Here is a 27,634-nt window from a genome sequence, read left to right on the forward strand (position 1 = left end):
AAGGAGCTTGCAGTCTACCAAGGAAGGGGGAGATGGATATGTAAAGTATATAAAGAAAACAGGATAGGAACTGCAGGAGAAATACATACACCGCCCCCCCAAAAAGGAACAAGTAACAGCTGGGATAGAAAGTTCAGGAAGACTTCACAGAGACGTGAGAGTGGAAATGAGTGACAGATAGTGTGGGGGATACTGCCTGGGCCAGCTGTGGAGTAGAAGAAACAGAGACATTTTGAAGGCAGACTCCAAGACATCGGGCAGAGGCTGCCCGTCCCAGGGGAAGAAGGAAGACTGGGCAGCTGCAAGTTTTCTGGCCTAGAGAATCTAGAGAATAGTGAGGCTAAGGACAAAACACGATGATGGTACTGATAAACAGCGGTCACGAGTACTTATGCGTCAGGCACTGTTAATCCTCATAATAAATGCATGAGAGTCGTTGTTATCACTCTCATTGTGTGCAGAAGAATCAAGACATAGGAGGAGCAGAGTATAGTTCATCCCGAGCCAGCTCCATTTCAGAGCCTGCCTTAAATCCTACTGAGCTGCCTGAGGAAGTCTGTGTGCAGGAAAAGATGAGTCTGAAATCATTGCAAATAACAAGGTTTTGTAAACTACTTTTGCTTTAACCCTGAGACATTTTCTCATCGTGATTTCTGATCAACCCCAAATAGATAAAAATCACCAAACTGACAAACGAAGGGAGGTTCATCGTGATTGCTTAGCATGAAGCGTAGGCAAAATGCACGACGAGCATTGAGTGGTTGTTAGATTTTACATACTTCTGTGAGAGCTTCTCATAGTGAGACTCTGGGCAAATGTGTGAGAAGGGCAGGGTGAGGGGTACAGAGAACCTGGGGGCTCCTGCTCCCCTCGAGTTCATTTTTTTTAATTAAATCATAGCTGTGTACATTAATACTATCATGGAGTACAGTGTGTTGTTTCTATATACAGTTTGAAATACTTTTATCCAACTGGTTAACATAGCCTTCATTTTCTTAGTTATTGTGTTAAGACATTTATATTCTACATTTAGAAAGACTCACATGCACCCCCATAGGATAAACCATAGACGTGATCCCTCTACCTACCCGCCCCCATCCCCTCCCCTCCCCTCCCTCTCCCCTTTCCTGGTATTCTTGGGCTAAAATAGGGTTATAGCTTTCCTATGAAAGCTATAAATTAGTTTCATAATAGGGTTGAGTACATTGGATACTTTTTCTTCCATTCTTGAGATACTTTGCTATCCCCTAGAGTTCTTGAAAGAAATGAACCAAGCATCTACTCAATGCACAGAAGATAATGTTTAGTAGCTCTGAAACCCAGGGAAGTAATATCCAGCACGGATCTGAGCTATTTTCTTCCCACACAGAAATTACATTTAGGACAAAATGATTGAATGGTGTTGTAAGAGACCCATTTTGTAAAATTAAAATTTGTTTCTGTTTTGAAATACTGACTCAGACAATTCTAAAAATAGGGTCCTGGTGGCTGGTGGCTGCCATTGTGGAGGAGCCTTTCCCAGGGTTATTCTTGGTCTCAGCTTTATCAGGATACAGAAGAGACTGCAGGTAGTTAATGTACTTGATTGCAGCTCTAAGGGTTTCCACTTTGCTGAGTCGTTTCTCCAAATACTCCTCTGGCAGATGGTGTCGGAGCTGGGCATAGCCTTCATTGACACACTTTACCCGCTGCCTTTCCCGTTCATTCCTTTTCCGGATAAAGGCTGGCCCACACGAGTAATCACATCTTCTGTAATTTGGATAAGGCATTGGGAAAGAGATGGGGCAGGGTTCACTGTAATTGTCCATAATCAGGGAGTCATTGGGAAAAGGCAGCAATGGCAGCTCTTCAGAGTAAGGGGATGGCACAGGGGCCTCCTGGTATAGGTGGAAAGTGACCATGGGGTCCAGATAGAAGGACCTGGTCAGTGGCAAGTGGGCAGAATCAGAGAAGACAGGACGTTTGTCTGGCAGATTAGAATTGTTCCTATTATCCATCATTTCCTCTTTAACCTGGAAACATAATCAAGTTTATTAATTTGGCTAGAGAAAAAGAAAGTAGATACAATCTGCGTTTTTGGAGTTCAACATTTTAACTATTTCTGCTTTGATGACTAGTTTCTGAGCTCATGTGGAAAAAACTAGACGGTGTTATAATACTCTGGGTGAAGTAAGAGAGGGATTTTTTTGATGGTACATAGAAATAGCACTAAGTAGCATTGAATCATCTTGTAGGAAAGTCGTTTCCCTTCCATTCCCTTTCAGTCCTGTGATGACAAGGTCTAGGCTTGGTCTGGAGAGAATGTGTCTTCTGTACCACTAGAGTGCTTTCTAACCGCTCTCAGACTGAAGCCCTCAAAGAGTAATACTACTGCACATCTAGTTAGAATTTAAAAATTTCCCTAACTCCTGTTTATTGTGAACTATACAGATTTCACAGGTGCAGTAGCGACAAAGTCCTTAAAAATAAATCTATGTGTATCACAAATGTGAATTAAAGAAAAGTAGTTAAGCAGATAATAGTCCAGGAGGGACGCCGATATGATGGCAAACATGAAGGCATATGCAAATAACTGAAGTCCGGGAGACACTGGATACAATATTCAAATACACATCAGAGAAATCACAAACTAGTTAATGATCCTACAAAGTCCTGGGCACAGCCTTCTTAAATAATACCTGTTATGCTAGAAGCAAAACGGGAAATAAAAATACGAAAGGAATCATTTGTTCTTAAATATTCACTATGAGATTCCTTTCAGTGAGAAACTTCCTACCACATTTAAAACAGCTAATTTACAATTTTCTTCTTATATAGAACTAAAGATTTTGAGTACAGTGAATCTATAATTAGTTTTTGTTGTTGTTCTTGCTGGTTTTTCATGAAACACAAGGATAACCTAAGAGGTTCCACACCAATGTATGTCCCTTCATTGTGAATAGGTCTACATCCATCTCGTTTTTAAAATCACCATCACACCTGGGTGCAGTGCCTCATGCCTATAATACTTGCACTCTGGGAGGGCAAGGCAGGGAGACCCCTTGAGTTCAGGAGTTTAGGACCAGCCTGAACAAGGGCCAGGCATGGTGGCTCACACCTGTAATCCTAGCACTCTGGGAGGCTGAGGCAGTTGGATTGTCTGAGCTCACAGGTTCAAGACCAGCCTGAGTCAGAGTGAGATCTTGTCTCTAAAAATAGCTGTGTGTTGTGGCAGGTGATTGTAGTCCCAGCTACTTGGGAGGCTGAGGCAAGAGAATGGCTTGAGCCCGAGAGTTTGAGGTTGTTGTGAGCTGTGACGCCAGGGCACCCTACCAAGGGCAACAAAGTGAAACTGTCTCACACAAAAAAGAGACCAGCCTGAGCAAGAGTGAAACACCATCTCTACTGAAAATAGAAAAAAATTAGGTGGGCCTTGTGGCAGGTGCCTGTAGTCCCACCTACTTGGGAGGCTGAGGCAGGAGGATCACTTAAACCCAGGAGTTTGAGGTTGCTGTGAACTAGGCAGATGCCATGGCACTCTAGCCTGGGGAACAGAATGAGACTGTCTCAAAATCAATCAGTCAGTCAGTCACCATTAGTTTTTTGCCTTTCACTATAATAATGAGATTTTACAAGGGCATTACAGTTTAAACAGTTAACTGGGAGGCAGGGTAGTGCTATAGGAAAATAACATTTTTCTGTTAGTAATGATACCTTCAGGTTTCAATCTTAGCTTTTCCCCTTCCCATATGTGGCCTTAGGCAAGTTTCTTAACCTCTCTGAGCTTTAGCTTTTTCCTATGCCCAGTTGAGATATTAGCTATTTCGTAGGGTGGTTGTGAGGATTAAGTGAAAATAAACATACAATCAACCCTCCACATCTGTGAATTCTGCATCTGTGGATTCAACCAACTGTGGATTGAAAATATTTGAAAAAATGAAAGGATGGAGCTCAGCCGCCTGTAACACAGTGGTTACACCACCAGCTACATGCACCGAGGTTGGTGGGTTCAAACCCGGCCTGGGCCTGCTAAACAACAATGACAACTGAAATAAGAAAAATAGCCAGGCATTGTGGCGGGTGCCTGTAGTCCCAGTTACTTGGGAGGCTTAGGCAAGAGAATTGCTTAAGCCCAAGAGTTGGAGGTTGCTGTGAGCTGTGACATCCTGGCACACTACCGGCAGCAACATAATGAGACCCTGTCTTTAAAAAAAAAGAAAATGAAAGGATAGTTGCATCTGTACTGAACATGTATAGACTTTTTGTTTCTTGTCATTATTTCCTCAACAATATGGTATAACAAATATCTACATAGTATTTACATTATATCAAGTATTATACATAATCTAGAGATGATTTGGTCTATGGGAGGATGTGTGGGTGTTATATGCAAATACTACATCATTTTATATATGGGACTTAAGCATCTGTGGGTTTTGGTATCCAAGGAGGGCCCTAGAACCAATCCGTCACAGATACTGAGGAACAACGGTGTGTATAATGCACTAGGCACAAACTCTTTCCTTTCTTCAAAGATGAATACTTGTCTAGCATCCCTTTCTAACCTGCACCATATAGAAAACCTGGTTTATATTTTCCTTAACACTAGAGAATCAGAACATTGAGTTACCCAAAGCACATTTGTTGGTAGATGAAGAACATATCTAAAATAGAAAGGAAAAAGCAACTTGAAATCTAATTATGAGCCTCCATAAAAGAAGGGAATATGGCTTTCTGTGAATTTCTCAGGGGATTGCTTTTCCTCCTTTAGGAGTGAGGGGTTGTTCTCTCTGATGAGCATATTTATTTACTTATTTAAGGCTCACTGTGTTACCCTGGGTAGAGTACCATGTTGTCATCGTAGCTCACAGCAACCTCAAACTCTTGGGCTCAAGAGATCCTCCTGCCTCAGCCTCCCTAGTGGCTGGGACTATAGGCACCCGCCACAATGCCTGGCTAGTTTTTTTCTAGTTTTTTTTTAGTAGACACTGGGTTTCTCTCTTGCTCAGCCTGGTCACTGAACTGAGTTCAAGCAATCCACCTGCCTCAGCCTCCTGGAGTGCTTGGATCACAGGAGTTAGCCACCATGCTGGCCTGCATAACATATTTAAGGAAAAAGAGGCAAACCAAACAATCATAGGTACACAAAACTCAAAACCAGTGTTATTGTTTATGGACAAGGTTAGATAACACGGGCACTTTTTTCTCACCCTGAGTATAGCAAAACCTCTGCAGGATGCAGGCTCTAAAACCAGAATTCCATTGTATTCCAAATCTTGTGAACAATCCTATCCAGAATATCTTCTGACAAGACAAGGGCCTGTGGAAGCAGAAAGGGCAGCAGGGGAAGGGTGGGGAGGCGGGTGGGAAGGGTTACAAGGAGTCATGGTGAAACAGCCTGGAGAAGGAGCCAATGCCAGGAAAAGCAATTAGGGCTGGGGGTGAGATGAGTGGGACAGGTCCAATTAAAAATCAAAACAGAGCAACAGGAAATAAAAGATTCCAAATTACTGACCAAAATGACCTAAAATCAGTAACATAGAACAAAATTATCTGGAAGACTAAAAACTAGCCAAGATTCTGTCAAAGAGAAAAAGTTGCTGAAATAAGTTAGGAAATTCCCAAGCCAGGAATTCTAGGGGGTAAGAGATAAAGAAGATGTATGGCAGAAAGCTGCACAATAATGGAAAGTTGGTACGAAGCCTGTATTACTACATTTCTGAAAACAGCAGAAGCTTTTTTTTTTTTTGGCCTGAATTGATTAATAGGTTACCAAAAAATAAAGCAGATGTCATCAAAGCCAATTACACAAAATGGTTCTTTTGCATATGGTTTTACCCTGAACAGATAATTTAAATACTATCTTAAATGTTGACCCAGATGTAATCTGTGTAATTTTTACATACCACAGGTAATTAAAACTTTCTAGGTTTTCATAGTGTTTTGTATAATTCTTGGAAAAGGAGCACAGTGTTTCTAGAAACACATTAATGACCAGCTTTTTCTGTTGATCATTTCTATTTAAGTTCACCAATCGTTGCGGTAGCATTTGAATGTGATCAACTTTTTTTCAAAGACGAATCTTGAACCATAAGACAATAGAGTAAGAGAATGGAAAAAATGTGGCAATTAAAAGAATCAAGGTAGGAAACCTAGCGGAGTCTGGATGTGTTTGTAGGAATTGAGTATACATTTTTAAAAGAGCAATACAGATCGTTAGGATTGGAGCACAGCTAACATACCTATCTTGGGAAAATCTCAGGTTTCTGTCTGAGAGCTCTTCTGGGAAATAAATGATGAAATCTTAACGATACAATCCTAAGAGATTCCGGATGCTCTGCTGAGCATAAAAGCTTCAAGTTTCAGAGATATAAAAACATATCTAGCATATAAAAAACAAAAGCTACAGCTGTACATCTAATTGAATTATGGAAAGCGAGAGCTGGGAAGAAGCTTAGAGGTCCTCTTCTGCAATCCCTCACGAGTTGTGGTAGGTTGAGAAGGCTGCAAAGTGAGCAGCAGAGCAGGGGCCAGGACCTAGATGTCCTGACTTCTAGATGAAAACTCTTTCCACTCCTCTAGATGATTTACTTGCTAGCAAAATCTAGATCTTTCATTGTCTTTAAGATAATGGATGAATCAGATAGCTGACAAAGTTCATCATTTATCAACTGTGCCCAGGGATTTTCTTAAAAACCATGTTTGTATTCTCCCCCACAGGCCATTCTTAAGATTAGTTTCTTACCTGAGTTTCATCATCAGGATGCTGTATTTGGAGCTGAGTCAGTCTGAACCTGATTTATAGGTGATCATTTAGTAACAATATGCAAAGCAGCTTACGGTTAAACAGAACTGCTTAGTTCTGGTTTCGCTGTTTTTCTCTACCTAATAGGTAGATATGACAACACATAACAGCCCTAAACAGAAAGGAGTGCTTACAAAACTAGGTACTTGTAACAAATTCTTGTCTTTCAAGAATGCCACCCACCATTCATCTGGATTATATGATAATAAAGTTATTTATGGGAAATATCTTTAAGTAATAGTTTCATGTATAAATATTGGTCGATATATTTTTAGATAGAGCGTAACATTGATACTAGGAAGGTCAGTGTGAATTAACATCTTTTTCTTCTTAAACAGACTTTATTTTTTAAAGCAGTTTTGGGCTCACAGCAACATTGAATAGAAAAACCAAAGAGTTTCGTATACTCCCTGCCCTCTACATGCACAGCTATTAACATCCCACACCAAGGCACTTTTGTTAGAACTGAGGAACCCACATTGAAATCATTATCACCCAAGCCCATAGTTAGCGTTAGGGTTCACTCTTGGTGTTATACATTTACATTTTATGGGTTTTGACAAATATATATTAAGGGTACCCACCACTGTGGTGTCTTATAGAATAGTTTCACTGCCCTGAGGAGCCCTGCAGTCTGACTATTCAGCCCTCTCTCTTCCCTAACTAGCAACCACCATTCCTTTTTCTGGTTTTGGCTTTTCTGGAATGTCAGATAGTTGGAATTATACCCTATGTATGTAGCCTTTTCATATTGGCTTCTTTCACTTAGTCATAATCCCTTGATGTTCTGCCATTTCTTTTCATGGCTTGAAAGCTCCTTTCTTTTTAGCACCGAACGATATTCCATTGTCTGAATGTACCACTATTTATTTATCCATTCACCTCCTGAAGGACATCTTGGCGGTTTCCAAGTTTTGGCAATTATGAATAAAGCTGCTATAAACATCTGCGGGCAGGTTTTCGTGTGAGACATAAGATTTCTTTGGGTAATTCCTAGAGTGTGATTGCTGGATCATATATTTATGAGTAGTTTTGTAAGAAACTGCCAGATTTTCTTCTGAAGTTGCGGTGCCATTGTGCTTTCCCACCAGCAATCAATGAAAGTTTCTGTTGCTTCATATCTTTGAGAGCATTTGTTCTGATTTGGGCCATGCTTAATAGGTGTGTAGTGGTATCTCATTGGTTTAATTCGCACTTCCCTGATGACGTGGTAGAGAGTATACACTTATTTGCCAGCTGTGTATCTTCTTTAGTGAGGTTGTCTGTTAAGGACCTGTGCTCGTTTTTAAATTAATTTTTTTGTTTTCTTAGTAAGTTTTAAGTGTTTTTTGTATATTTTGGATAACAGTCCTTTATCAGATCTGTCTTTGGCAAATATTTTCTCCTGACTTGTGGTTTGTCTTTTCCCTGTCTTGACAGTGTCTTTCACAGAAGTTTTAAATTTTAATAAAGTCTAACTTATCAATTATTTCTCTCAAGGATGGTGACTGGTGTTTTATCTAAAAAGTCATCACCATTTAGATTTCCTTTCTAGAAGTTTTATAGTTTTGCATTTTACATGTAGGCCTATGATCCATTTTGAGTTAATTTTTGTAAAGAGCATAGAGTCTGTGTCCAGATTCTTTTTTTTCTTTTTTGTTTTTTTGCAGGTGGATATCCAGTTCTAGCCCCATTTGTTGAAAAGACTGTTTTTTTCTCCATTGTACTGCTTTTGCTGCTTTGTCAAAGATCAATTGGCTACATTTACGTGGGTCTACATCTGTGGTCTCTATTGTGTTCCATGGATCTGTTTATCTATTTTTTTTTTTTCCTGGTTGGTACCACACCGTCTTGATTAGTATAATTTTATAGTAAGTCTCAAAATTGGGCAGTGTCAGTTTTATGACTTCGTAGTTAGTTCTCCTTTAACACCATGTTGCCTACTCTGGGTCTTTTGCCTTTCTGTATAAACTTTAGAATAAGTTTGTTAATATCTACAAAATAACTTTCAAGGATTTTGATTGGGATTGCTTTGAATGTACAGGTAAGTTTGAGAAGAACTGACATCCTGATAATATTGAGCATTTCTATCCACAAACATAGAATACCTCTTTACTATTTACTTCTTTGATTTTTTTTTTAAACCAGAGCTTTGAGGTTTTTTTTTAAATATAGATTGTATATAGATTTTGCTTGATTTATACCTAAGTATTTCATTTTGGGGTGCGAATATAAATGCTGTTATTTTTAATTTCAAATTCCAGTGCTGGTATATAGGAAAGTCATTTTTTTATATTAACCTTGCATCCTTGCCATAATCACTTATTAGTTCCAGCTTTTTTTTATTTAAGAGACAGAGTCTCACTTTATCACCCACAGTAGGGTACTGTTGCATCACAGCTCACAGCAACTTCCAGCTCTTGGGCTTAGGCAATTCTCTTGCCTCAGTCCCCCAAGTAGCTGGGACTATAGGCGTCTGCCATAACGCCCAGCTATTTTTTGTTGCAGTTTGGCTGGGGCAGGGTTTGAACCTGCCACCCTCAGTATATGGGGCCAGTGCCCTACTCACTGAGCCACAGGAGCTGCCCATTAGTTCCAGCTATTTTTTCAACTCTTTGGGTTTTCTACAGACAACCATGTCATCTATAAAGATTTTTTCTTCTTCTTTTTTCAGTTTTTGGCCAGGGCTAGGTTTGAACCCGCCACTTTCAGCATATGGGGCTGGCACCCTACTCCTTTGAGTCAAAGGTGCCGCCCATATAAAGTTTTGTTTCTTCCTTCCCAATCTGTGTACCTTTTATTTCCTTTTCTTGTCTTATTACTTAAGCTAGAACTTCCAGTAAAATGTTGAAGAAGAGTGGTGACAGAAGATGTCCTTGCCTTGTTCCTGACCTTAGTGGGTTAGCAGCTAGTTCCTCACCATTAAGTGTGATGTTAGCTATAGATTTCTTGTGGATATTATTCATTAGGTTGAGGAAATTCCACTTTATTCCTAGTTTGCTGAGTTTTTATCATGAATAGAGGCTGGGTTTTGTCAAATGCCTTTTCTGTATCTATTGTTATGATCGATGTGATTTTTCTTTAAATGAAATGTATATTATTTTTGAATGTTAAACTTGTCTTGCTGGGATAAATCCCACTTGGTTATGTCGAACCTAAATTTTTTCTTTTCATTTTTTTGAGATAGTCTTACTTTGTCACCCTGGGTAGAGTGTCATGGCATCATAACTCTCAGCAACCTCAAACTCTTAGACTCAAGAGATCTTCTTGCTCAGCCTCCCAAGTAGCTGGGACTATAGGTGCCCGCCACAACACCTGGCTAGTTTTTCCATTTTTAGTAGAGCCAGGGTCTCACTCTTAGCTCAGGCTCACCTCCCAGAATGCTAGGATTACGGGCATGACCCACCACACCATGCCTTTTTTTTTTTTTTTTTTGAGACATTGTCTCACTCTATTGCCCAAGGTTAGAATGCCATGGCATCAGCCTAGTCACAGCAACCTCAAACTCCTGGGCTCAAGCAATCTACACCAGCCCAATTTTGTTGTTAATATTATCAGGTTTGGCCAGGTACAGTGGCTCATACTTGTAACCCCAGCAGTCTGGGAGGCTGAGGTGGGAGAATCACTTGAGCTGATGAGTTTGAGACCAACCTGAGCAAGACCAAGACCCTGTCTTGAAAATTGAAAATTGAAAAATTTGAGCGAAAAAAATCGAAAAATTTGGCTTGGTGCCTGTGGCTCAAGTGGCTAAGGTGCCAGCCACATACACCTAAGATGGCAGATTCGAATCCAGCACAGGCCCACCAAACAACAATGACAGCTGCAACCAAAAAATAGCCAGGCATTGTAGCGGGTGCCTGTGGTCCCAGCTACTTGGGAAGCTGAGGCAGGAGACTCACTTGAGCCTAGGAGTTGGAGGTTTCTGTGAGCTGTGATGCCACGGCACTCTACCCAGGGGGATAGCTTGAGGCTCTGTTTCAAAAAAAAAAAAAAAAAAGAAAAATTAGCCAGTCATTATAGCATTTGCTTGTAGTCCCAGCTACTTGGGAGGCTGAGGCAGGAGGATGACTTGAACCCAGGAGTATGAGGTTGCTATGAGCTAGGCTGATGCTGTGGCATTCTAACCGCGGGCAACATGCCACTCTAGTCTGGGCAACAGAGTGAGACTGTCTCAATACAAAACAAAACAACAAAATCAATAATCTTAGGCTAGATTTGTGGGTACTAAGCAACCCTCCCCCTTTAAAACTCAACAGTAATAGATCCTAAATCTTCATTCTTATGAATTTAATATAATTCCAATATAATTTTTACCAACAATTTCTTAGAACGAGCATTCCTCAGTAATTTTAAATCTTTCAATTTAACACAACATTCGTATGCTTTTCAGAGACTCACCTAAGAACTGATAGTCTCTCTTTCTCTCTGCACATGCACAGATAATTTAGTACCAATGTTTTATGATTAGATTGATATAAAACAATAGTCTCATAAGATGGTACGAAATGTCTGTTTCTTCAAGCTCATGATATAGCAAAAGTGACAGGAAAAAAAAATCTGGGAGACGTACACTGATAGATGTTTCAAAAATTATTTTTATTGTTACATTCCAAAGAGGACATAAGAAGAAAAAAGCCAGTTATCCAATAACTGTTATACCTTTCAGAGAGAGGCACCCAGAACCCTAGTCCTAGTTCAAAGCCGCACACACAGGAGCTCAAATAGCTGCCTCTTGACACAGCTGGAAATGCTGACAAATGTGTGTGTATGTTAAATCCAGGGAGGCTTGGGTTTAAAAGACTATTTCCTTATTGCCAGTTTCCAAGTCCTTAGGATTTGTCCTTAAAGATACTAGAAGAAGATGAGAAAGCCCATACACACCAAGACTATGTTTAGTCATTAGAGTAAACTAGCAAATGGCCAGTTCGTTCCAGGATGCATTGCATCAGACATCACAGTACATGAAAAAATGTGCATTTTGTTAAGAGCCATCAGGCATTGCATTTCCAGTTTACCATGAAGTGCAGCCACGGGCCAGCCAGATACCTAGATAATATAGTGCAAAAGTCAAATGGTAGTCAGCGCTTTGATGAGGCTGGCTATACTGCAGAAGATAAACCAAACTTGAAAATAGAAGGTAAGGTCTATTTACAAAAGTTTGTTTAGTAAAGTGACTTGAAAAAAGTTGTTAAGCACTTCCCAGGCATCCCTCCCTCTCCCACCAAAAGAAGAAACACCTGAAAATTATCTTGAAAATCAAGTTAAAACAGTGTGGTGAAAAAGAGAGTGCTTGTTCCAGGGTAAAGGACTTCAAGATAATTTACAGGTAAATTTATTTTTATTAGTAAAAGTCACAAATAGGAAAAGGTTTATTGGCTGACACTGAGCTGTGTGCTTTTAAAAATGTCCCTATTAATATGTTAACAAGAAAAAAAAACACTAAGCACATTTTTTTGCTTCCAGTTTTGATTCTTCCAGTAATAGTTGGTAAAATTAACAGGGTATTAAAACAAAACCCAAGAAAACTCAAGTTCATTTTTTTCCAGTTGTCTGCCTTGTTTCTTTCCAGTCACCTTGAATTTGATTCCTAATTAGCTGAGAACAACATGTCGGTCAAAGACAGATTTTCTCTGCTCTTGAACTTGAAGCTTCCAGCGCTGCTGGGCGTACTCAACCTTGTTCAGCACATTGGCACGACTGCGGGAACGGGCCAGCACATCGTGGGCATTTGCAAAAGGCTGGTGATCCTGAGTGTCCAGGAATGGAGAACATTAGAGATGGCATGGTCAGTATAAAATACGTACACAAAATAGCAGTTAGTTTACCACAGAGACAGGAGCAGGTGGACTTTTCAAATAATGGAGCATCTATTTGGCTAAGCACTCCTAGGCAATCAACTATCAGGAGTAGGATGAACTCAATTATAGAAAAAAGTGGTTCAGGAAACATAAGTGATGAGGGAGTATTTCCATGGGTCACCATTTCCAAAGATATTTCCCTTAAGAACCAGAGACCAAGTCAAAGACAGTGGTCGTTTGTGTTAGAGAGAAGTCTTCCCTGATATGGAAACTAGGGTCTTTCTTTTCTGTTTTCAATACTTTATAGCTAATCTGTGGCAGAGGAAAGGTATGTCTTTTAATTTCCTGAGTCTATTATATTAGAATCATTTATTCACCAGCTTGAGCCACATTCTTTCTGGGAGATCAGTTTACAAGGTCATATCTTGGTTTGTTTCAATCTTTCCTTGTACCCTCAACTCATACACGAAATGGGCTAGTTTCGAAAAGCTTTCTTGTTTCCCATCTTACCCAATCTATAATTGAAAGAGACACAGCTCAACTGCTATAATTATCCTCTATTACCATGGACAATAAGGAATTATTTACTTCACCATCTCTATTATACATACTTCTTCCACTGCTAAGCCCTCAAATGCTTTCATGCAAGTTGCTGCATTAGGAAAGAGGCTATTGAAGGGTTACCTAGGTATCTGTGTAGGAAACCCGTCTACCTTAGTCAAAGTAAACCAATGCAACTGGATGTTTGCAGTCATTACACAGGAAACCACCATGCTAATCTAACTATGAACAAGATATAAACACAGCTGCCTAAATGACAAAAAGCATTCAATAGTAATTTATTGCTTTTGTTTGCCTTTTCCTTGATCTCTTTTTCCTGAACTCCATGTTCCAAATGTTTCAACATAAGATCCAAGTCACAAGTGGTACCTTTTAAACTAAGCTTTGCCTCTAGGACAGAAAATTGTTTTGCTAGGCATATTTGTAAAAGCTGTATTATATAATCCAGGGCAGGAGTGAGCATGTAGGTGGAAATCTATATATAACCACATAACTATATACACAACTATAATGATATAGTGTTCTAACACCTGCTCGTTTTCTATACAAGACATTTGTACAATGTTTACATTTTTTTTTTTTTATTTTTTTTTTTTGAGACAGAGCCTCAAGCTCTCCCCCTGGGTAGAGTGCCATGGCATCACGCTCACAGCAACCTCCAACTCCTGGGCTCAAGCGAGTCTCCTGCCTCAGCCTCCCAAGTAGCTGGGACCACAGGCGCCCGCCACAGCGCCCGGCCATTTTTTTTTTTGGTTGCAGCCATCATTGTTGTTTGGCGGGTCCGGGCTGGGGATTCGAACCCACCACCTTAGGTGTATGTGGCTGGCGCCTTAGCCGCTTGAGCCACAGGCGCTGAGCCACAATGTTTACATTTGAAAGACATCAAAGAGTTTTCTATAAAGAATTTTCCCTTGTCTTCTTTACCAAGATTCCCTCAACTTTTCACTGAATTTAGGCAATATAGGCTATATAAACCACATTTATTTTCAATTAATTAATTTTTTTTTTTTTGAAGGACAGGGTCTTGCTATGCTGCTCAGGCTGGAGTGCAGTGGTTATTCACAGTCATGATCATTGTGTACTATAGCCTTGAATTCCTGGGCTTAAGCAATTCTCCTGCCTTAGCCTTCCAAGTAGCTGGTACTACAGCACTTTTAAATTTTTAATCTTACAAATGAAAATAATAAAGAGAATTCCATCAAGTTAAAAATGTGTCCAAGATGTAAGGAAGAATGTAAGGAAAGAGGAAGGAGATTGAATTTGTAGGACTGATTTCCCATAAGGAAATAAACTGATGCAAGGTCATTTAACAAATTAGCACAAACACTAAAACTTCAATTAACCTTGACTTTATGTTGTATCTTCTCAAAACACAGATTTTGCTCAGGAAGATTAAAAGGACACTCTAGGAATATGGTGCTTCAATGAAATTGTATATAAAATACTATCTCCTGAGTTAAAGATCGGGGGTGGGGAGGAATACCACCATTGGTTTGTTTTGACATAAACAATACTGGGAAGTAGGATGTACTTTATCAGTAGAGCACCTCTCAGTTTCACAGTCCTGTTATCTACTCTTCAAGGTGGGAGAGACAAATCTTCTTAAGGGACAAATTCAAAAGACTAAACAAACCAGTTAATCCTTTGTGGCTGTTCTCCACCTATCAGAACAAGATTGAACTAGCTGCACATGGTCACAGATGCTGGGAGAATGCAAATAAGAGATTTACCCTTTTTGTATGTTTGTTCTTTTTACACCTGATAAAATTACAATAAATACAAAACATGTTTTAATGTAATGCTTTGAAAATAATGATGGTGTGTCATGGACAAATGATATAGTAAATATTGTGACTTCTTGCAATGAGCTTCCTAACTATTTGTACTAAAAATGCTCTACACAGAACAAAAATGGAAAAAATGAAAACTGAGAATGCAACAAAAGCATTTTTTAAGCACATAAATAGTAAATAACTCACATCTTGGATAAGCAACAACTATAGGAATTTAAATTCAACTTCTTTTTGTACAGAGTTATTACCATAAATTTATAGGTTTGGTCAGAAGATCTCTCTCTACCCAGAATCAGTTTAACAGGTATGGAAGAGTTAGAGGAGTCAGTCAGGCCTCTCAGAGACAGTGTTCTCAAATGATCAACATTGAGGCAGAAACAGTCACTGGTGGGCAAAAACAATTACTGACCACATGACCCTGCCAATCAAATGCCTACCCTATGTGTTTTTTACATCCATTTCCTTCATGTTAAAGATACTGTATAGTCTATTTCTGAAATCAGGAACATATTAATGAAGTAAAAGATGTTGTTTAAATAAGACTTTCACCCAACCTATCTGACTATAATAAAATGGCTTATGTGGCCTTTGATACACAACATTCTCATATGTCAGTAGTTCTCAAATGGGGGTGATTTTGCATGCCCCTTCAGGGATATTCAGCAATATTTGTGGACATTTCTGATTGCCATTATTGGGATGGAGGGTGATACTGGTCTCCAGTGGACAGAGGTCAGGGATGCTGCTAATTATTTTACAATGTACAGGATAGCACCCTCCTTCCATAACATAGCATCATTTGACCCCAAATGTCAAGGTTGTGAAACTCTGAATATGTGAATGAAAATGAACATGGAAACAGTATTTGAGACTCTAATGTTCCTAATACACAACCTCCTGTCCTTGCAGCATTCTCAGCCATTAGTCCCAATATGCCTGTTTTTTGACTACACTAAATCTCTGGTCTTTTGTCCCAGCCTATCAATCTCCTCCTGTACTTTTTGAAAATAAATATGTGTTTCTTATATGATTAAAAATAAAAATGAGAAACACATTATTATTAGTCATTTCTTTCACACATCTGTTTCTGTTTTATATATCTCTGTATTCCTAGTACCCAGCATAGTACCTGCCATAGAAAAGTTTACTAATATTATATTGTTTAAGTTAATAAATAGCAAAGGAAAAAGAGGGAGAAGTATTTTTATGAAAGTTCTTAACTAAAAAAATTAAATCTTGACCAAATGAGTATCTGTCATTGATATTCATGAGACAACAGTGTGTTGTTCAAAAAGCAAGCTCTGTTTCTAGTTATAACTAAAGCCATCTAGTCATGATGACCCCCTTTCCCATCTCTGACTAATAGGTCCACAAGCTATTCCAGAGGAAGTAAAAAGACTTTTTTTTTTTTTTTTGAGACAGAGCCTCAGCTGTCCCCCTGGGTAGAGTGCCATGGCATAGCTCACAGCAACCTCCAACTCCTGGGCTCAAGCGAGTCTCCTGCCTCCGCCTCCCAAGTAGCTGGGACCACAGGCGCCTGCCACAATGCCTGGCTATTTTTTTTTTTTTCGGTTGCAGCCATCATTGTTGTTTGGCAGGCCCGGGCTGGATTCGAACCCACCACCTTAGGTGTATGTGGCTGGTGCCTTAGCCACTTGAGCCATAGGTGCCGAGCCAGGAAAAGGACTTCTGACTGTGACTAGCAAAGGTTCACTACAGGTTTGGCTTTTGGAATTGATTCTTGAATCTATCTATACTGGACCCCTGAGCTGGGCTGCTCACAAAACTGTACTGAATTTTATTCACTTTAAAGAACATAGTACAATAAAATAATCTGGAATAAAAAGCAATTTCTAAGAAAAATTATATATAATAATGAAATAATGGAAAATTCAGAACAGTTCCAAATAGGATAATAGTAAGACGATATAATTCTGAATATCAAGTTTGTGGACTATGTCAATTTCTGGACATTTTTGAATAAAGTAATGTTAAAAACAAAAAAAGATCATGAAACAATTTATATATTAATTATTTATGTACAAATATAAATTTGTTTTTAAAGACAGTAAGAGAGGCTGGCTGCAGTGGTTCACGCCTATAATCCTAGCACTGTGGGAGACCAAGGCTGGTGGATTACTTGAGCTCACACATTTGAGATCAGTCTGAGCAAAAGTGAGACCCTGTCTCTACTAAAAATAGAAAAAACTGAGGAAAGAGGATCACTTGAGCCTGAATTGGAGGTTGCTGTGAGCTATGACGCCACAGCATGCTACCCAGGACAATAGCTTGAGACTCCGTCTCAAAAAAAAAAAAAGATAGGAAGATAATCTAGAGTGATAGTTTTATTTTTAGTTAGAGTCAAAGATTACAGATTTCTTTTAAGCAGTAAAAAAAAAAAAGAAGAAAGAAAATATAAAACATTGCAGGTTATCAAGCTATGGTTCACTAAGAAAAGCATGTCTTGTTTTCATGCTTCCCTTCACTAAAACCACTCTGCCTTCTAAAATATTTGATGATACTGACAGGAAAGGTGTTTTAGACAGGAGCTTGAGAAGCAAACTATCTCAGATGCTTTTGTTTCAGTGTAAACAGGGAAAGGCAATGAAAATTTTGTCTTTGGTACTGAGGGCAAGGCCTTCTATTCACCAAATGCATTTAGATCATCAGTTCAGAACACCACATTTATGGCTTTATAACATAGAGCAGTTTCCTCATACAGAAACGCATACTAAAATTAGAACTATCTTTAGCTTCCCTAGTTGAGGATCTGCTGCTGTGTGTGAACATCTATAAGCTATTTTCCACCTGCCCTTTATATTAGATGATGACAGACACTGGTCACATGCAGCCTGTAGGCAGAGAACTTACCCCAACATCGTCATCACTCTGTATCAATTGTGAGTGTCCAAAGAGGCGTCTCTTCAGTATGGGCTCAACCAGAGTAAGATACACCATGTACAGAAGTAGAAGGCCCAAAATAGAGAGATAGATTATAATGGTAACCTAAAGAAAATGGAAAATCAGTTATATCTCTCAGTATCAATTTGTGGTGTAAGTCATGTCTCTCTTCAAGCCAAGAAACAAGAATTTTGTGTGTTGATGGTACAGCAGACTGATTATCTGCTAAGCCTATAGAATTTCTATGCAAACCAGATACTAACATAAGAAACAAACTCTTCACCAAAGTATTAAAGACAAAGAGGCAAGAAAACTTTTTGCCTTTAGAATCCCATTTTGAGTCTTCAAAATTCCATCTTCACCTACTGCTAGTCACTTGTCACCAATGCTAGCACAGCAGGTTTCTTTTTTCAAAAGAACACAGTGTCCTAGATTTAGTGGCACTGCTGCCAAAACAACTTAAAGGAACCCCAACAGAAAATGTAATTCAGGTGAACTTTAACAGAATATTCTTTTAGATCAATTTAGATATACAAAAATACTTTCTAAGCCAGAGATTTTCTTGAGATCTTAATTCATGAGCTGACAAAAAGTATATACCCACTAGAATGGCCATAAAGTCATAAATAGACAACACCAAATGTTGGCCAATGGTTGGTATGGAGAAACTGAGCACTTACATACATTGCTGGTGGGAATGTAAAATGGCATAATGTAACCACTTTGGAAAATAATCAGACAGGCTCTGAAAAAGTTAAACATAAATGTACCGTTCTAAGGAATTTACCTGAAAGAAACAAAAACATATATCCACACAAAGACATGTACGCAGATATTCATGATAGTATGATAATAGTAAAAATCTGGAAAGAACCCAAGTTGTTAAATAACCCTATCAATTAATAAGTGGATATTAATAGAATACTATTCAGCAATGAAAAGGAATGCAGGCTGGGCATGCTGGCTCAAGCCTAGCACTCTGGGAGGCCCAGGCAGGAGAGTCACTTGAGCTTAAGAATTTGAGACCAGCCTGAGCAAGAGCAAGCCCCCATATGTAGTAAAAATAAAAAGACCAGTGAGGCACTGTGTTGGGTGCTTGTAGTCCCAGGTACTCGGGAGGCTAAAGCAGGAAGATTGCTTGAACCCAGGAGTCTGAGGTTGCTGTGAGCTAGGCTGATGCCACGGTACTTCAGCCTGGGCAACAGAGTGAGACCCTGTCTCTACAACAACAACAGACAAAGGGATGCAGTACTGATACATGCCACCATTTGGATAAACATTATATTAAGTGAAAGAAGCCAGGCACAAAGACCACACTGTCATCCCACTGTAAATGGGCATGATCTCTTTGGGGTGATGGGAATGTTCTAAAACTGGATTTCAGAAGTTTAAAATTTATTAAAATTTATAGAATTACACACTTATAATGAATGACTATTACGGAACATAAATTATATTTCAAATGTCTGTTAGAAAAATAGTACAGTGAAGATTTCTCTATAGTGTAGCACCTATTGGAACAGGAGCTCTCTCACAAGGTCAATCACAGCAGAAATCTTTGTGATTATTATTATAATTGTCCACCACCACAGATTCTCCCACAAAGCCCTTTGGGGGGAAAGAAATGGAAAGTGGCATATAAAAGAAATTAGCCAAGAACCATTAGTTTAATAATAAAGTAACTAAACTCATTAGAGATCCAAATAATGATAAGAGTTATCAGCATTTCATTTCCTACAAGAAATAAAGAAGGAAATCTTAAAATCCAGAAGTGATGTTTCTAGAATAGTTACTACAGATTAATTTTTCCAAGGTTTAAGAGGGCAGGAGGAAGAGAGCTTTATCATGCAGCTTTGGCGTACAGGCCCATAGGGAAGCTGGGGTATTTTTCTGGAATATGCCAATTATAATTATAGGGTATTTTCACATATCTATCTAACATATCCTAATTAATTCACAAAACATTTTAGTGTAGCATGCAGAGAGCAAGCCCATTATTTCTTTTGGGGTAGGGATCTAAATTTTTTTGTTTCATCTAGAGACCAAGTAGAAGCAGAAAAGAGATACACACACACATTTTTTTTACCTTGATTGTCACAGAGCTTCGTTCCTCATATTTGCATTCACAGCGTAGACAATATGCTTCTACATCAGGCCCCCGCACAGGCATGGGATCCACAACATGAAGGCAATCGCTGTAAAAACAAAGTTAAAATTACTGCTTAAGCCTGGCTGGGATTAAAACGTGCAAGGATCAAAACTTTCCTGAAATCCAGATTAATCACTAAATTTATCCAATGAAAGAATATAAGGAACAAATAATCAATAAGTTGGACAGTGCTGGGGGCTCAGTGAGTAGGGTGCCGGCCCAATATACTGAGGGTAGCAGGTTCAAACCAGGCCCTGGCCAAACTGCAACACCAAAAGAAATAGCTGGGCATTGTGGCAGGTGCCTGTAGTCCCAGCTACTCAGGAGGCTGAGGCAAGAGAATCGCCTAAGCCAAAGAGCTGGAGATTGCTGTGAGCTGTGATGCCATGGCTGTACCGAAGGCAACAAAGTGAGACTCTGTCTCTAATAAAAATAATAATAATAATAATAATCTCCACTGACAGAATTTCAAATAAGAGTAAAGTCCTATAACCTACAGCATAAAAGTGTGAGACCTACAAACATATAGAAGACCAGGCGTGTATCTAACTGGATTCAGGCATAAAATGGGCAGAGGAAACTAATCCCAGAACAGGGGCTATCTATCTCAGAATCAAAGAGGTCATCCAGCCCAACACTTAGAGAAGTCACCTGCACAAGGTCACAGAGCAAATTAGTAGCTGAAAAAGGACCAGAATCCAGGACATTGGCCTTCTAGGCCAGCCTCCCTTTATCTCTCTGAACCTCAGGAAAATGAGACTGATTTCCTTTTCAGTTTCCTATTTCAGCTTCAGGAGCCTCAGCAATAATACCTAAGGATTACTTGGGAATCTAAGTGCTGAGTAAGTATTGAGTGTGTCTTTTGAAGGACAAACACATTTTAGTAACAACACGGAATTGAGTGCTTTGCAAAAGTCATGCAGGGCTAAGAGGAAGCAGGAAGGTTGGTTCTAGCTGACCAACAATTATAAACAGAGATAGACCTATATAAAGCTCAACCACTTTAGGAACTAGACAACACCTCCCCCTAGTGCCAGAAGGAAGACATTATTGGTTTTAAACTACAAACCAGAGTTGTCTAACTGAAGTTATTAAGTCAGCCAGCATAAGTCAATGAAGAACGAAAGCTAACAACTGGACAAAATGAGAAGCCTAGAAAATAGCAGGTAAAAATATATCTCGGGTCTCACAGATAATGGAAACCTCATAAAGCCATAATGTCCTGGTTGATCATAACTTGCTTGCCCTTCTAAAATCAGACAAAATTTTTTAGTGCCAACAGGGAACCTACCCCCAGTAAAAAGCTAAGGTTCAGGAAGGAAGCAAGGGAGAATGGGAGGAAAGGAAGAAATATCCCAAAAAAGACTTGTTTTCAACTGTTTATTTTCAGTTTTCCTATTTTGACCAATAAGCAGGGATGAATGACATATGGTTCTGTCTAAGCCTTGAAATGAACAAAAAGCTAGTGATGATATTAGTGCTAAACACTTAAAGAATGAATTCATTTTCCACTCAAATGATATGCATCTCATTCTACTGCTTATAATAATAGAATAAACTGATTGTAAGTGTTTAATATATTTAGAAAATATATAGAAGTAACTTAGGCCAGGTGCAGTGGCTCATGCCTGTAATCCAAGGTGAGTGGATTGCTTGAGCTTACAGGTTCAAAACCAGCCTGGGCAAGAGTGAGACTAAAACTAGAAAAACTAGCCGGGTATCATGCCTATAGTCCTAGCTATTCAGGAAGATGAGGCAAGAGGCTCTCTTGAGCTCAAGAGTTTGAGGTTGGTGGTGTGAGCTATGATGATGCCATGGCACTCTACCCAGAAAATGGAATGAAACTTTGTCTCAAAAAAAAGAAGTAACTTAAAAGGCACAGTAGTATGTGTCTGTGTTCTGGTTACTAAGAAGCCTGAAACAGGAGGATCGCTTTAGGCCAGGAACTTGAGACTAGCCTGGGCAACATAATGAGACTCCATCCCAAAAAGAAAAGAAGATTTACTTGTACTTTCTTATATCAGTAACTTCCTGATATAAAACCTATAAGATTATAGCCAAACCAACTGATAATAATAAACTATTAAAGGTAGAACATGGAATTTCACAAGAAGTTCTCAAGAATACACTTACCAAAAATCAGACTGAACCTAAATGTGTATCATGGGAAGAACAGAGAATGACATCAGAAAAACTAAATGCACTCGGAGGCTGCCTTTGCTTTTTCAAAGTCAGGTTGGAATATCATTAAATGAATTTAATCTTGCTTTCAAACTCGTTGATGACTATTTAGCTGTCAAATTAAATACATGTAAAATTTTCTGGCATTTGGAACTATTTTTCTTGGATTCTTATTCCATCAATCTTTCACTGTGATTACAAAGCATGAAACATCATAATTCCATGAGATGGAGCACATTAGTCCTGCTATACCACAATTGCTTTCCAACTGTTTCATGACATATGTAGAAAAAGCTATCATTTGCAAGGTCCACTGGGATAAACAGAGAAGGCTGTTAGTGGCTAAAGTCAGTCAGGATCCCACTTATCACAGGCCTCCTTGATTGTCCCAGGGCTTAAGGGATTAACAACTTGGAAACCTATAATGTATTCATGCACACCAAATGGGAAATGCTGATATACATAGCTCATTCCCATTCCTTCTTGAGCCTTCTGACACTTTTAAATATAGCCTCCCATACATAGCAACGTTAACACCAAAACCTACAAGTTGTAAAAATTATAACCCAGATAAAGGAGGCTTGCTTATCTTCCACTAAAAAGCAAGAGGGAGAAAAATTTCTCACCAAAACTTAAAGGGGGCACACAAAGGTATCCATGGGTAGTTTAGGTGCCATATACCCAGTCCCATGCCCCCAAGAACCCCTGCCCACCTGGGCTTAGTGTTTTGGCTATAATCCTTTATGCTTGCATCATGCTCTCAAGGCCTTCCTCTCAGTCTTTCAAATAGAAATACAATTTGACATTTTTCCTTAAAAAGAAATAAAAAAAACTATACATTGGATGAACATTCTGGACTAACAGTGACAAACACAGAAAGAAATCTGACAGGAAATTTGATAATCCAGAATACTTACCAATCTTTCTGGGATATGTTCTTATTATAAATATGCCCAGAATTTTCCTTATAGGGAGGACAGATACATTTACACCGGACATCCTCGAAATTCTGTAACCAAAATGGAAACTCAATATAGTCTGTTGACAGTTTACCATTAGTAATTTTATTTTATTTTTATTTTTTTTACCATCAGTATTTTTTAAAAGTGCACCATACACATTTTGCTAAGCATTCCCTGATATCTCAAAACCATTCATTTTAAACCTTTTAACTTTGAGAGATAAAAGTTTTTAAAAGCCATGAGTCCTTTATGGTAATGCTAATAAGTCAATATATATTACACAAAGTTATTTACCCTGGGTAGAGTACTGGGGCATCAGCCTAGCTCACAGCAACTCAACCTTGGGCTCAAATGATCCTCTTGCCTCAGCCTCCCATGTAGCTAGGACTATAGGCACCCACCATAATGCCTGACTAGTTTTTTCTATCTTTAGTAGAGATAAGGTCTCACTCTTGCTCAGGCTAGTTTCCAACTCCTGAAATCAAGCAATCCACCCTCCTTGGTTTCCCAGAGTTCTAGGATTACAGGTGCAAGCCACCATGCCCAGCCCACAGTTATTTAAAAATAATACCTACTACATAGATGGGTTATGTGACAATCAAATTATGTTAATGTTATCACTACCTATTTGTCAATAGGAGGACACATATAGTACAGAGATAGCTGTGCCTATAAATAAGAATCCTGATGATGATTTTAAAAGGATGGAAAAGAGCAAACTAAAATTTATTCACAAAAAGTTATGATTCTTGTACCTACTAACCTTCACCCTTTGGTAGAAAGATATAAAAGGGGTCGGGCCACAGGCCTATAAAAGGGTGAAGTTTTAGAGGCATCCAGCTTAAACTAGAATGGAAGTACATAGGACAGTTCCTTGATTCTACTGAGATCGGATTGGTCTACCCTTCCCAATTCTGCTTCTTATTTCCTGGTTGACAGAAAGGACATCTGACAACAACAACTATCAACAGAAGAATTGTCAAGAGGTAGAGGAAAGAGTGACTAAATACTGGATAGAGAGAACAGGAGATGCTTCTTCAGCAGAGGGGAATCTATTTGAGGTGACAGTGGCTCATTGGTCTCCAGAGGACCATGCCCACTGCTCCTGTATACAGTGATACATCTGGCAGAGCTGTTAACAATTCATAAACTATTCAGCAGCCACTTAGTGAGCATTTGCTCTGCGCCAGATCGCCTGCTCAATGTGGTAGATTCAGATAAGACATGGTTCTGATCCACCGTTAGGACACACCCTGGTAAAGGAGACTGACAAATATGTGATCACAAAAGACTACATAAAGTGGTGAAGGGAGATATACAGAGGGCACCAGCAATGTTTTGAAAGGAGATTTGCTGGTGTGCTTATTTCTGGTGGAAAGTAGGGAAGGTTTAAAAAAAACAAAACAAAACAACTCTTATCAAAAACATTTGCCTGCCTGTAAACTATCTTTCTCAGGCCCTATATTTACAGACATGATAGATTAAAGTTCTTATTTTTAAAAAATGCAACGTCATTCTGTTTTCCCATAATTCCAATGTGAATTCCTTCTGTTTCTCTCCCAAATGAGCTAGCTCATCAAAGAGGAAGCACAAGTGTGCAAAGGGCGAGGGAACGTCTGGAGAGAAGGGGCACCAAAAAGGAGTAGGAGGGGACTAGAAGAGTTAAGAAATGGAATCTGGGAGAAGGCCACAATGTCACCTCCTTTATAGTTTGGTTCTTCCCTTACTACTACATTATCAGGAGGAGAGAAGGCAACAAAAGGACCAAGAGTGGTTGAGGGAGTTAGATGAGAACATTAAGCTGGTGAGAGGTACTTTGTAGGTTCTACTGAGAGGGAAGCCTGCCAGGAGGGGTAAGTTCCCACAGTGAGAAGAGAATATGTTCAGATATGATGAGTTAGTCCCTAATAGGGAAGATTTCTGTCAGATAGGGCTTCCTATCATTTGGCTTGCGGAATATGGGGGCCCTGTGAGGCGGGTGGAGGGCGGGGGTAGGCTGCGCTTAAGGGCAGAAAGTTGAAGTTACAGACTATCAGAGTTGAAAAGGTTGTAAAGTTTGAGGTGGGTGCTGTCGGGGTGGGAAGGGAAATGTCAAGCAGGTGAGGAGTTGCTGTCCCAACCGTGGGCACTGTGGGGGCGGTGATGTCCCGGCCGCCGAGGGCTGAGGGCGAGAGTTACCAGGCAGTCGCGAGGCTTAGCGGTGGGGGTCTGGCAGGGCTGTGAAGCCAGGGGTCCGGAGGTCAGGGCTGGGAGAGGAAGGAGGAGGGCAGCAGGTGGGCAGACCTCGTTTCCGCACGGCCAGAAGCAGGGGAGGAGCTCCCGTCAGGAGCGAAGGCTGGGCGGAACTCACCTTGGCGGCGTCTGACAGCTGCACCAGCAGCAGCACGGAGAGCGCCAGGCACGACAGGCTGAGCAGGGAGCCGAGCCGAAGGAGGCCTCCCCACAGAGTCGCCATCGCTGCCAGGCCCGGCCGTCCCTGCTGCCCAGAGCCCCCGAGACCTGCTCCGGGGTCGGGCTCAGCTCGGGATCCTCCACCTGCACTTCCGTCTGGGCCTTCGCGTCACTGGCGCGCGGGGTCAGATGCAAAAAGCATCCGCCCCGGAAACGGTTCTCAGAGCGTAGGGCCTGGAGGCTGCGTGGTCCCGGCGCCCGGCCCGGCCTACACTCCCAGCTGGAACGTCAGGGGGCCTCCCTGGGGTGTCAGCTTGGGCCCCGCGGAGTTTGGAGGCTTGTATGGCTTCCCCGGGTGCGGAAGCAGAGGGGCATGGTGGAACCTCCAGTGCGATGGAAAGTTCCCCCGTCCCGGGGGACTCCTGCGAGCTCCGGGTGTCAGATGGGGGCTTCCAGCGGCCCTTGGAGGGCTGGAGCCGTAAGATGCCGGACCTCATCCCGGCCGGCACTGGCAGGGCGCCTGCTAACCTGGAGACAGACGGGACTAGCCGAGCCATCTTTTTCCCGGTAGCTTACCCGGAGCTAGAAGGGCAGGAGTTGTCTCTGCACTTTAGGTACTAACCTGTCGCCCACGCGCCTCTTGAACAGGACTCCCCGCTGGGTTTCTGACGGTCTCTGTGAGCTGCCCTCGTGGGTGTGGCCTCCCCTTGGACCAGCCTGCAGCTAGGAAGTGGGTCACAGCGGCGGGGCTAGACTGGCCCGGCCCAGGCTAAGCTCCGGAAGATGTGGAGTTGGCGAAAGTACCGCCCCAGTCGTATCCGCAGCCCAGGACTCCAGAAGGTGGGGAATCGGCGCTGTGGCCTGGCGAGGCAGTGCAGTGCGTATTCAAGAAGGCTGACCCCTAAATCAGGATTAGGGAAGCACTGACCGATCTTCCCAGGACTATCATTCTCTGTAGGTACTATTGAAGTACCCTGGAGATGGCGTAACATCTCCCATTAAAATATTTTGCAGTCAAGACTCATCACAGCCACTAAAGATTTGCTGAATGACTTTGGGCAAATTATTTCCCTTTTCTGGACCTCTAGGTCTGATTTAATAAGGGGATTGAACTCTGTGGATTTCACATTCTCCCATTTAATACTTGTGTTACTTTCTCTGAACATATTTTTAAAGATGGTCTTTTCCTAGTTTGTGGAAATATTTTAGTTAACAGAATTTTCTCAGTATGAGAAGTCACATTTTCCATGTGATTCTTATTGATGCTAGAATCTAACACAAGAAGGTGTATGATGTTGCACCAAGTACATTTAGCCCCTTTCAGTCCCAATTGGGAAGTGACACCTGCCCCAACCAGAACCGAAGCAGCAGGGTTAGATGCCCTCCCGTTTGGCTGCCCTGTGAAGATGCTGTCACTTGGTGAATTATCAAGTCTTTATAGTAGGTGTTCGCTGGCCAGAGGACAGTCTAGAGACACTCTGGGTCTAATGTGTCATTGAGATACTGTAGAACTGATTAAAAGCTGATGGAGCACAAGTTAGGGATCAGTTTATGGTTGTCTAGGTCTGGCATCTAGGAAATACTCTGGCTCTAACTTCATAGGCCTTCTCTTTCTTCTTCAAAATTGTTTTCAGGGCTTTGTTTAGGGGGTATGGAGGCTTAGAGGAAATATATAATAATGGCTTAATCTGATGGGCCTCATCTTTTAATGGAGAAACATGAAGTACACTCAGTTTGGGCAGAATTTTATAGCTGCTCCAATATAGTAACCACTAGCTACATATGGCAGTTGTGCATTTGAAATGTAGCTAGTCTGAACTGAGATATACTGTGTGAAATACAGTTTTTCAAAGACTTAGTATGAAAAAGATATAAAATCTCAATAATTTTGTCTTACACGAGCCCTCTCCTTTCTTGTATGTTAGGATGCTCCCTTCTACTCAGCCCCCTTTAGACTTTCTGCTTTGAGCAGGTAGTATGGTACACTTTGCCACCTAAGTGTACCATCATGATACTGTAGGGAGCCAAAATATTGTTTCTCTGTTTCTAGAGCTGCTGGTTCCACTAGTGCTGAGAAATTACTAGGGTCTCTAAAATAACAAAACAACATAGTTGGTACAGTTTAGTTAGTACCA

The 27,634-nt window shown here is 40.5% G+C and overlaps 2 protein-coding genes across 5 annotated transcripts; both read right to left on the reverse strand.

The window, feature by feature from the left end:
* Nucleotides 1-1,412: 1,412 nt before the first annotated feature.
* Nucleotides 1,413-6,766, reverse strand: ASCL3 (achaete-scute family bHLH transcription factor 3). Its single transcript, XM_003781083.1, has 2 exons — nt 6,725-6,766; nt 1,413-2,012 (listed from the first exon to the last, which is right to left on the reverse strand). Exon 2 carries the CDS (start codon nt 1,998-2,000, stop codon nt 1,458-1,460), a length of 543 nt encoding a protein of 180 aa, XP_003781131.1. The 5' UTR covers nt 2,001-2,012; nt 6,725-6,766; the 3' UTR covers nt 1,413-1,457.
* Nucleotides 6,767-11,340: 4,574 nt separating this feature from the next.
* Nucleotides 11,341-26,214, reverse strand: TMEM9B (TMEM9 domain family member B). Of its 4 annotated transcripts, none has more exons than XM_023514849.1 (5): nt 26,122-26,214; nt 23,064-23,155; nt 19,903-20,011; nt 17,787-17,921; nt 11,341-12,510 (listed from the first exon to the last, which is right to left on the reverse strand). In XM_023514849.1, the coding sequence occupies exons 3-5, from the start codon at nt 19,984-19,986 to the stop codon at nt 12,355-12,357; spliced, it is 375 nt and encodes a 124-aa protein (XP_023370617.1). In that variant the 5' UTR covers nt 19,987-20,011; nt 23,064-23,155; nt 26,122-26,214; the 3' UTR covers nt 11,341-12,354. The 4 variants fall into 4 exon arrangements, with proteins under 4 accessions (XP_023370617.1, XP_003781132.1, XP_023370591.1 ...); XM_003781084.3 differs by having other exon boundaries at nt 25,459-26,181; XM_023514823.1 differs by lacking the exon at nt 26,122-26,214 and adding an exon at nt 25,287-25,402.
* Between the last annotated feature and the right edge of the window lie 1,420 nt (nt 26,215-27,634).

Source organism: Otolemur garnettii, unplaced genomic scaffold (genome assembly GCF_000181295.1).
Source record: "Otolemur garnettii isolate 467f Iridium unplaced genomic scaffold, OtoGar3 scaffold00001, whole genome shotgun sequence".
Taxonomy (NCBI): domain Eukaryota; kingdom Metazoa; phylum Chordata; class Mammalia; order Primates; family Galagidae; genus Otolemur; species Otolemur garnettii.